The sequence below is a fragment of the Ciconia boyciana genome, chromosome 8, assembly GCF_034638445.1.
Source record: "Ciconia boyciana chromosome 8, ASM3463844v1, whole genome shotgun sequence".
Classification (NCBI taxonomy): Eukaryota; Metazoa; Chordata; class Aves; order Ciconiiformes; family Ciconiidae; genus Ciconia; species Ciconia boyciana.
Window position 1 is genome coordinate 20,058,299 of NC_132941.1, and position 11,053 is coordinate 20,069,351.

Here is an 11,053-nt window from a genome sequence, read left to right on the forward strand (position 1 = left end):
GAGGAACACCATATACTGTGGTCACTACTTAAAAGATACTGAAATTTATCATTTCTGCATGTCTGTAGTGCTGTCATTTTTCCTTTGGCATTTTGAGATGCAGGAAAATATTGTGGATACCTGCAATAATGAGTGTTCAATTTTACTGTCACTCAAACATTATGTTAAGATGTGGTGCTTATCCTACATGTGCTAACCCCTCACCCCAATGAATGTTGGGGGAGCACAGCACTAAAAAATCCATCATGGATGTATGGTAAAACTATGCTGGTAGATTCTTTTTTCCTTTTTTTAGTCCTCTTTAAGAAACAAGTGGGAATACGATACTGTTCTTGATAGCATAGTCCTGGAACCTGGAAAAATTTGAGCAGTTCCTGACGAAGTCATTTAAATTTGGTTCTTCCCTGGAGAATACTCAAGGCCTAGCTGTGACTGCTGTCATAGAGAAAGAAATCTTGTTTTACAGACAGTATTCCTTGCTGTCATAATTCATGCTTCTTTTTTCTAGATCATTGCAGCCCAAGAAGAAATGCTGAAGAAGGAAAGAGAGCTGGAAGAGGCAAGGAAAAAACTGGCTCAGATCCGCCAACAGCAATACAAATTTCTACCCACAGAGCTGAGAGAAGATGAGGGTTAACCTGCTGAGATTTTCCTCTTTTTTTTTTTTTCCTTTTTTTTCCCTTTTTTTTCCTTCCTTTTTTTTTTTCTCCTTGTCTTTTAAAGAAATAAGCTAAAGGGGGACAGTACAGTGAGAACTGCTCTGACAACATTCTGGTATGCCAAGCACTTACCTAAATAAACTGCCTGTCATAGCTTTGGATGAGCAGAGAGCAATAAACATTTGTTCTTTCTCATCTGGTCAGCTGAGGTGCATGATGATCAAATAATGGTACAGTGTTAGGTTCATCATTCCTGTTCCTTCCTTGACTTATATCTCAGGAGAGAATGTTTCACTTTTTACTAAAGATACTAAGTCAGTATTATTGTCACTTTCCTGATGCTTGTGGTATTTATCGTTCCTTGACTTGTTATAAAACATTCATAATATTAATAGGAAAACAGTCAAGAAATCTTTCATATGATAAATATCACATGAGCTGGTGGTTCTCCCCCAACTACCCTTGTAAAAAGACGACCAAGACGGAGAAGGATGTGTGTCTGAGTGGAGAAACATGCACGAGTATGGGTTTGAAGAAGATGCCTGTCTTCTTTCAGTGTTATATAGCTGGTTCACCCCAAAACTGGAGGAATTGTCTCTGCATCTGTTTGCACTAGTAGTATTACTCCTTACCTGATACCAACAAGCTTCTGCTTGTACAGTATTTAGGTTTACAAAATGTGGCAATAGCCATTCTTTAAAGAGCTCAGAAAACAAAGAAGTGGAAACCTTGTCACTGCCTCAATAATAGCAGGTTCATGAAGGAAAATGCTGTTTCAATTATATACCTCTAATGTGTGACTACTTTTACAGTATTATACACACATACACATGCTCTGACATTGGACTGAATAGTTTGCATTTTGTTTTTTAATTGAAGTAATCTGGTTCGTACTGTGGAATTTCTATTAGAATGTATGTTAGTTAAAAAAGGGAAATGCACAGTACAACAAAAGACTATCGCAACTCTTGTTATTCTTTCAATAATTTCATTTATAATTATTTTGTTTTGAAACCTGTGGGTATTGTAGGAGAAAAGAATAAGCGATTTACAAGTAGACTTTTCCTGTAATATATTTTTTGAAAATCTGGACTCTAGGGAGTTTGTTTTCAGAGTTGGTATTGATGAAAACGTACTCACCAAGGAATTGCAGAGAAGGAATAGCAGCAATCTATCAGCAATCTTTGTCTTCAGCTGCAGAAAGATACAGTATGTTCTCAATATCTCTGTTGTGACCTAAACAATAGCAATATGGGTAGAGTGAGTAACACATTTTACCCTGTCAAAAAAGAACACAAATCACAGCAACTTTAACTAGCAAAAGCTAAACTATCTGGCTAACTACAGAAACACCATCTCTCTTAACAACAATTTCCAACATGTCTCCAACTCCACTCAAGCCCTCTCAAACAATAACGTCAAGTCTATTTAGGTCAAAGGATGTTGCCACTCCAGTCCTTCTGAAGGCTGTGCTGTCATTTAGATACCTGCCAAGTACATTCAGCTGAGCCTGTTATGTTATGTGCATACCCACCTAGTTGTCATTGTTGCAGAAATACTTGTCTTGTAGGCTCAAAAGTAACCCCGCTAGTGGTAGGTTTACCAGTTTAGATAGTGCTAACTCCTCATTTAAGTTACCTGCATGAGATATAATTATCAGGAATTTTGTCACACTAGTGTTAAATATATGGCAAAAAATGACTACAGAATTAATAAATATGAAAGTGTACAAAGATTTTTATTGTTAGAGTCTCTTCTCTGGTACTGACGTATTTCAGACTCAGTAGAGTTGCTGGAGAATCCACAATCATGAGAGGAAAAAATTGGCAAATCCCAGATGGAATCACTGGCATCAACAGATGTGCTCTGATGTGTAGGCTTGTGTGATATGCAAACCCTTACTATCAGAGACATGCAATTCCGAGTTCTATAATTTTCCACCTCCGCACAATTGATCTGATTTTTTCACTCAACTCACTGTCAGCAGTGTCACAGAATCTCGATGTTAAGAATTCCTATTAAAAAAAAAAAAAACACTTCCTGTAAATTTTTAGGCAGAAGGCTAAATTGGTGTTTATTGCTGGAAGACCTAAATAAAGACAGCTCTAGTAACCGGGATTTTCTGCTGCTGTTGGTAGGTCCAGCTTCTTTGCAGCTTATGGCTCTTTCTCTTTTTTACCTGGGTCACCTCACATTCCCATCTCTTTTTCGGAAAGATCTGCAAGACAGATTTGTTACTGCTTCCCTTTCAACCTGTCTTTAACCTATTATTTGGTGTCATTAAAGCATGAAGAAAGATGATGCTGTCCTTAGCACCATGCCAGTATTTTATTGTAGGTTTAATACTGTTGTAATATATTTTGATCAGGATGGTATTTGTCAGTTTGCAAGAAGCCAAAAGCCTGGTCAAATGCAACTATGTATGGAAATTGTATAGCTAGAAAAGTTTATCAGTATGTAGAAGGAAAGAGCATGCTCAAATTGTGTTCCAGATAAGTTTGTTTGGGAAGTCCATTTTAGCACAGGTGTTTTGAGACCTCTCTATTTCTCATTTAATGCCCCCTTTTAAAGTATTGTTCTTTTTTCTCCTTAGCTATGTGTTCCATAGAGGAACCACAGTCAGATGAATAGCTGAGCTGAACAACTGAAGTATTTGTTTACTCTGAATTTTGGGTCTTCATTTGGGAAACATTAAGATAATATAAGCTCATCTAAAGTCTTTCTATTTCAATTTTTTCTTGCTGTTATAATTTGCAGTACCACTGAAGTCCACATGTGAACTTCTGTGGAGTTTGGAACTAGTCCATGCATTTATTTGGCATGGAGACTTGCAGCAGGAAGTGACAAGTTGGAGTAAGGGATGGAAGCTAGTTAATAAGAAGGCCAGATGTTTACTGTACTCTGTTAACTTGTGAATGCTAAACGAGCTTTGTTGTATCTCACCCTTCTTCATGTGGAATTCACTTTAAGGAATTGTATGCAAATTAAAAGCAAAATGCTTCACACTTCTTTGTGTACAAATAGTCCAGTGTGTTTCCCCAACTATTCAGAAAATAATTTGAACATTTTATCATTTGTCTGAACTTTTCTACATCAGAAACCTCAAAGTAAGAAAAGTTTTAAAACAAAAATTGAAGGCTAGACTCGTTTCATCTGTCCCTTTCCCTTTGATTTTCTGCATGTTCATTATTTAATTCCTAATGAAGGGATGAATACATAATCTAGAAACCTCCTCAACGTAAATATGTTTAGCTCATGAGCACATTTTTGCTTTTAATCAGCCCAAACTGATAAGAGATTCACCCCACGAGTATGGCATGTGCCATCACTGCATTTATCTTCCCTACATTTTTTTTAATCTCTGGGTTGGGATTTTTTTTTTTTCCTTATACTGTAGAAGTTTTGTCCTTATGTAACTGCGTCATGATTAACAAAGAGAGTGTTATCTGCCCATAACTGTCATGATTCCTGAAACCTGCTTTTCCATATTCACAGTAGTATACATTAAACATACTGTGGTTGTTCATGTTAATGAAACAACACAAGTCTGTGGCACGAAGTTCATGATGCCAAATGAAGAAACTGTTTGGTCATATGAGTTACAAATCTGTTACAAATTGCTGTTTTGCCTGACGGCAGTATCTGCAATGAAGTCTGATAAATTAGTTTGGAGGTAGACAGATGCACAGACTGGATGTGGCTCATGAGCTACTCTTCCTTTAATGTGTGAACTTTGTCCTTGGGCACAGTGCATCATTCAGTGGAGAGCGATGCAGAGATCCTTGGGCGAATGTTGCTGAGGGCACGCAGCACTGGGTAGAGCCACACGGGTGTACTTCAGCCCAAGAGGCAAGATCCCTACTTTCATCACAGTGGTCAGGGAGACACACTGCCAAACTCACACTGCTTCGGTCAGCGCTGGGCAGAAGGAGGACCCAGTACTGATGTACAACACAAGCAGCATTCATTTCTTCAGTAGCTGGTAGTTTCAGTAATTCTGGCAGAGTATCCCCTATGTCAACTGCCTGGTATCCGATTAGGGCCCTGAATCTGATACTTCCTAGATGGAGTCAACAAACTCAATGCTGAGTTTCATGTATTGCTGTTTTCAGCCTGCTACATGTGAGCTATAGAGAGGTCTCCAGAAGGCATGGTAAAGATTGTGCCAAACTCCATGTAATCTGCCTAGCCACTGCATAAAGCAGATACTGCAGAAGAGTTCTGGGCTGCAATGTTTCAGCACCAGAGAAATTTAACAAGAGAATCAATCTAAACTAGACGTGGCCCAGTTCAAGGGGCAGGCTGAGGCAACCCCATGTCCTACAGTGTGGAAATGCTATAACAACATGATTCCTTTTGCCTGAAGATTACTATCTGTCATTTATTGAGCTACAAATAAATGCCATTTTGTCACTTTTTAAACTTTTTAAAAATAATAAAGCAGTAGAGACTTCTGTTTTGTCTTAAATTAGTACATTTTGTTGCAGTGGAAGAACCTTCTGTTCAAGACAGTTTTGTAATTATATGCTGGAGTTTCTAGGGGGTTGAACTCTCACTTTAATGTCTTCCCTTCCTGTTAAAGTTTTAACCCCAAGAAAGGCACAAAGGAGTTTGTAGTCATGCTGCCACACCATTATGTATAGTATTTATCTGGCCACAAAAATAAATAAATAATATATTTTATTTTAGTCTTCACCAACAATAAGCCCTTGAAGGAATTCCTTTTTTTTTCTGCATGTAGGTATTTGTGACTTGCGTTGCATTGGTTGTCATGCAAAGCATCATTTTGCTCCTTAAGCAAAATGAGGCAGAAGTTGTATCTATCTGCAAGGCTGGGAAAAGGCGGAATTCCCAGGTGACAGAGGAGAATGTTCTATTTAAAGCTCTGCTGCATAGACAAAACTATAAATGCTTACTTTGTGATATATGTCAGTGACCATTCAATATCCTTAAAATAAAGCATGTTAACCACACATAAATATATACAAAAGCCAAACACCAATTATTCAAGGGTGTTGGATGCTTGGTGGTGTTGCGTTTTTTGGGGGGAAGGCTAGTTTTGCTTTTATATATGTTACGATTTCCATTTCATTCAACATTTTTCCATGTCAAATATAACTTGGTGTGTGTACGTACAATTAGGCTACTTCAATTCTCCATATGAAATCTATGCTAGAAATCTTGCCACTGATCAGTTGCATTATAACTAGTTTGATGTTGCTACCAGCAGGGGCCGTTTCTGGCATGACTGCGTTCATGTCAAAGTGGGATCTTTTTGGCATTCTGTGTGCTCATCAAGTGGATCCATCACCAGATGTGTATATGATGTCTCTCATTATATGGTAGCTTTCTTCCATGTGTTCTCCATGACAGAAACAAGATTGAAGAAGCTCCTCTTTTAGAGTTGGTTAGCTGAATATTTAAATGGGGGCTATAGAGGCCCTAGGCACGTTTTAGGCTAAAATATTTTAAAATAGCTATTAAAATCTTTTAAAATAGATATTTTAAACTACTAGAAAAAAGCATTTGGCGAGTTTGCTGTCTGTTCCTCTTTTCTGTGCAGCACGATTTTAATTTGTGTTGAAAACATTGTAGACACTACTTTAGAGACTCTAGGGAAGTTAATTCTTTGTGCTTGCACAGTAATGCCTAAAGACTTGAAAACTAAACCACAATGTTTGCCATGCTTGAGTCCCTTTTGACCTTATCTTTACAAGTCCCTTTGCTTTTCCCTTTCTGTTTTGTTCTGAGCATTTATGAGAGCTGGACTCTTTCTTCCTCAAGTATCTTATAACAATACATACACTAAGTTTTCTACCTGTGCAAGTCAGTCAGTTATGTCTAATGTGGCAGGGCAAGTACTAATATATGGGGTTTATCCATGCCTAATTTGGATAATGTAAAGCCTATATAACAAACATGATTTTATTTCCCCACTGGTTATTTTCTTTAAGTATATTTATTATTTTTAAAATGCATAGTAGGGGCTGGTGACTTCTTAGCATCCTAAAATATCCACTGTGAGGGTTTATCCCAGGTTAAGAGGGTTTCTTTTGGCATGTTTTCCCATAACTGGTATTGCTATAAAGTCAAAATGTCTTTATTAAAAGTATACATGGAACATTAAGTTCAGAAGTTCAGAACTTTTGAAGATGAAAATTCACTCATGGTACCGAATCAAATATTAATTTAGCAGTCTCAGAAGCATTTTGAAGTCTATAGAAAAGATACTGCATTAGGACAATGCGCAAATGTTGCCGGCTATTTTCTTAGTACAGTTCTTGCTCTTAAAGTGCTGAATTTAATAATACTGGTTGGAATCTTCAATCCCACACAGATCAATATTCAGTACTTTCTAGGCTGTTAGTATAATCCTTTTGTTTTAGAATAATTGCCTGTAGTATGCTCCATCTTCTCTGAATATGGTTCAAAATCAGTCGTCTTTGTGGCTGTTTGTATTTTGTGAGGTGCAATTGACCAAGTAAAAAGGTTAATATAGAGGTTTTTTCCAGCATTATACTTGATGATACAAATTGCATTGTATATTCTAAGTTATTGATTAAAATATTTACTTGAACATAAGTCACTGAACCATTGACCTGATTAAGTCTTGGAAAGAGTGGTCAGATTCTGGGGCAGTGGGTGTATTATAAATACATGTTTGTACTGTCTTGTACATTTTCCAGTTTGACAATAAATACATTGCATTTTATTAAGGATGTACTGCCAGATAATAGTTTTATCAGCCTTGCTTCTGAAACAGAAAAGGTATTTATGCCCCAGTTCACCAAATGATGTGGCACATACTTACAATATTTAAAAAATTAAAAAAGTCCTTCATACTTTGCCTGCAATATAGTTACCTCAACTTGACCTAAATGGGATTAAGCCCATGCTTAAGGGATTTCCCAAATGACAGTGTTTCAGACACTCAGAGTGACAATGCACGACCCACATGCTTTACTGCATGCTACTAGTTAGACCCACCTTCTCCATCATATCCATTCCAAGATCACCATAGTGGGTTTCAGGTATTAATAAGAATACTCTGCTCTTAGAGAACATTTCTTATTTGTGGTTCATAAAGCACTACAAATGAGTCACTCCTAATTTACAGATGGCAAAATTATGTTGCAGGAAGGGAGATAGTTTGTTCAAATCCACAGAGCAGGTTGCACTGAATGTAATAGCCAGTCAAGTTTCTGTGATCTAAGAACTAGAAAGACCAGTTGTAGCCATATCCAGGAAAGGGTTAATATTTATATTCCCATCTAGTTACTAACTGGTCTACATTATTTTTTGCATTAGTGTTTCTGCACTCTGTCAGTTCCAGAGAAATCAAATGCATTCTTTTTCAGTAACTGTATAGCAGAGGGACTTACACAGTGATTGTGATTAGTGCCAAGAGCAACCATCTTCCACTGCCAATGCTTTAGGCAAACATCCTGTCTTCCAGAGTTGAATTTAATCTGCAAGAATCTCTGCTCAGTGCCTTGGCTTTGCCTTACGTTGTAATCGCTTCTGTTAAGGCACCAGCCTCAGTTCTCTTCCAGTCAGTAAGGTCTTAACACAGTGTTTTTCTCTGACTTTTTCTACAAGAGAAATGACAGCTTTAATACTTTGGACAAAGCTCTGGCAGCTTATTTAAATCAGCCTCCTGCTTTACCACATCTTCCTGCAAAATATGATGAAAATCCTGAGGCACTGAAGCCTTTAGTGTGACACTTCTAGCCACAGAACCAGTTTTGAAGTTTACTCAGAGATGCCTTTAGTCATCTGCAGTTACGTGAGACTTAGACATTAAGAATGCCACACTAATGATTCCAGTCTGTCTGCAATTACTTACTCTTTGCCTTCAGCTATATAAGCATGAGTATTTTGTCTCTTCTAAATATTAATCTTTTGTTTGCATTTTTTAACAATAAATGAGTTGAAATGACACTATATTTCTAAAATGCTAGCACAGTTTCTCAAGATCCAGGCTGAGGACTATGTTTAGTTCTACTTTTTCTGTGTAAATTGTTAGCTATTAAAAAAAACCTGGCATGCATGGCAAACTTGGTGAGAAACCTCTAGTAGCTCAAGTGCATATTAAATGCTTATACATGAGACAATTTTTTTATCTTCTACTGAGGGGGAAAGCACATTGCTTTACTAACAATTTAAAGATTGTTATTTATTGTTATTTGAAATTTAGTGAGTTGAAGCAATACAGTTACTGTGGGAATATTTGAGTTATGACCTAAGATAGAGGCACGTTAGGAAACAAAATGGGGGTATATTCTTCAAGCCTAGACTGAACTTTTATCTCATGAAATCATTGAAGACTTCAGCTGAACGTTTATTTCTCCTCTCTTTTTGGTCATTGGTTTTGCCTACATCTGGTTTTGCCTGCTTTAATCTGCTCATGGTTGGCTTTTTTCCTTGAAAGTCAGTATGTTTCAGTATGTGCAGGTTTAGTGACAATCATGTCTACATGTGGAGAAAACAGGGGTCTTAACTTAAAGACTTATTACCAAAATCAGGAGCAGTATCTCCTGCAAAACAAGATCAAATCCTCCAGAGGTATTTATCAACTGTCATTAGTGCAGGACACTCAGTACCTAAATTCATGAAACTACAGTACAGGAACTGAATTTGTCCCCTCATATATATGGTCAATAAATATGAATAACCACATTCTCTTAAACAGATTTGAAAATTAGTGAGTTCAAATAACCCAGACATAGTAGGAATACCTGTGCTATGACTTCAAACAGAGGAGTTTTAGGAAACAAATTGGATGTATTCTTCAAGCCTAGACTGAACTTCTGCTTCATGAGATCAGTAGTGATTTTAGCTAAATGTTTGTGTGCCAGCATAACTTTAAGTATGTTTCTTTTTGCCTCAGAAAAATGGAAGTGAGAACTTTACTATGAACACATTGCTGTTCTTGCTGATCTCATATATATATATATTGCTGATCTCTTCTCATCTGGGTCTGTGTTACTGAGATTTCACATATGAAAACTGGGGGGGGAATATGAGTTCAAAAAGACGACCTCAGAAAAACAGCTTCATTGGTCATTCTGTTATGCTTGGCTTGCAGTCCAGTTGCCATCCTCTATCATTTGGTGGTATAATAAGGCATATAAGGGTAATTCTCAAGCCAAACCACTGCTGTGGCATGCCTGTGATGCTTCCAGATCCTGTAGCCCAGCAATTCAAGCCACAGAGAGAATTTTCTGGTTAGTTTCTTGACTGTTCAGGAGTCATCTTGGATCTCTTCCAAATCATGGGAGTGGCTCTTTATTATATGACCAGATCACTCATATTTTGGTTTGCCCAAGCTCTTGTTATCTGAAAAGAGCCTAGATGCAAAAATTTCTCTTTAAGGGTGTCCTATTCCTCTACTAGAACTGAAAAAACTCCAAATATGCTGAATATCTCCTAGACTAAATGCTTTGTAAAACAAAACAGGCTGCCAGTGCACCCATCTCAGAAGAGGTCAGAGCCTATTCAGATCTTCCTTCCTATCTTAAGAGTAACACCCACTAAAAAGAGAACTTTCAACCTATAGTCCTTTTTCAAAAGTATTTGCTAGTAGCAGAGTTCACACTGTTTGGTCCCCATGTAGATTCATAAAGAGTAGATTCATAATGTCTGTCCATGAAGATAACAGGTATTCCCTTTTATTTTGTTGTTTCACACCCTTCTTCCTCCCTGCTTAAGATGCTGGATGGTTCCTAATACACTAATTGCCTTTGAGTGGAGGAAGAGCTGCTGGATACAGAATAGAAAGTTGCCTATTCTTTTCTTCTGGGACTGTAAGCCAGGAACAGGTTAGGAAGTGGCTTTGGGATTTGCAGAGAGGTCCCTCTAACTCTGGTGGGTCACATTACTGCAGTGGAATTAAGATGCCAGCACAGCTTTGGATATGTGTGAATGTGTACTGGAAATGGGGCTGGCCAAACACCACAGCACAGGCAAGTCTAAATCCTGTGCTGGAGAAAAAAAAAATTCACTGTGAGCAAGGGGCGGGGGGGGAGGCAAAACATAACAGCTTTCCACCCTTTTATAGACACGATGAAAAATATTGCTGCATCTCTACTGTGTTGCAAAAGGGAAACAGGATAAGGATTGGGGGGGCTATACTTGGATTTTCCTGTAACAGGTAAATGCTGGGTTACCTTCAAATTCCCAGCAAAACTTTAAAAATACATAAATTGAGACAGCAAGCAGACCATTTGAGGCTTGTTTCAGATATTTGCTTCCAAGCAGGGCTTATACTATCTGTAGTTGCTCTCTGCCAGTAAAAATGGCAGTGTTGAAAGGGTAAATCAGACCTGCAGTGACACTATTGATGGTGAATTACAGAATCATGTTTAAATTTACATAAACTTAAGTGATGCTTT

The 11,053-nt window shown here is 37.7% G+C and overlaps 1 protein-coding gene and 1 long non-coding RNA gene across 16 annotated transcripts in view; one reads left to right on the plus strand and one right to left on the minus strand.

Annotated features, from left to right (window-relative positions):
- The window catches only part of TLN2 (talin 2), a 224,626-nt gene extending 222,232 nt beyond the window's left edge, over positions 1–2,394 (plus strand). For all 9 annotated transcript variants that reach the window (XM_072871155.1, XM_072871160.1, XM_072871154.1 and 6 more), the window contains one exon: positions 509–2,394. In XM_072871155.1, coding sequence (XP_072727256.1) covers positions 509–637 — 129 coding nt within the window. In that variant the 3' untranslated portion in view covers positions 638–2,394. The remainder of the gene's footprint in view (positions 1–508) is intronic.
- Positions 1–11,053, minus strand: part of LOC140656006 (uncharacterized) — a 46,300-nt gene that overhangs the window by 16,186 nt on the left and 19,061 nt on the right. For all 7 annotated transcript variants that reach the window (XR_012043923.1, XR_012043925.1, XR_012043926.1 and 4 more), the window contains 2 exons: positions 8,042–8,251; positions 1,800–1,895 (listed from right to left, as the gene is read on the minus strand). This is a non-coding gene — a long non-coding RNA (uncharacterized lncRNA). The remainder of the gene's footprint in view (positions 1–1,799; positions 1,896–8,041; positions 8,252–11,053) is intronic.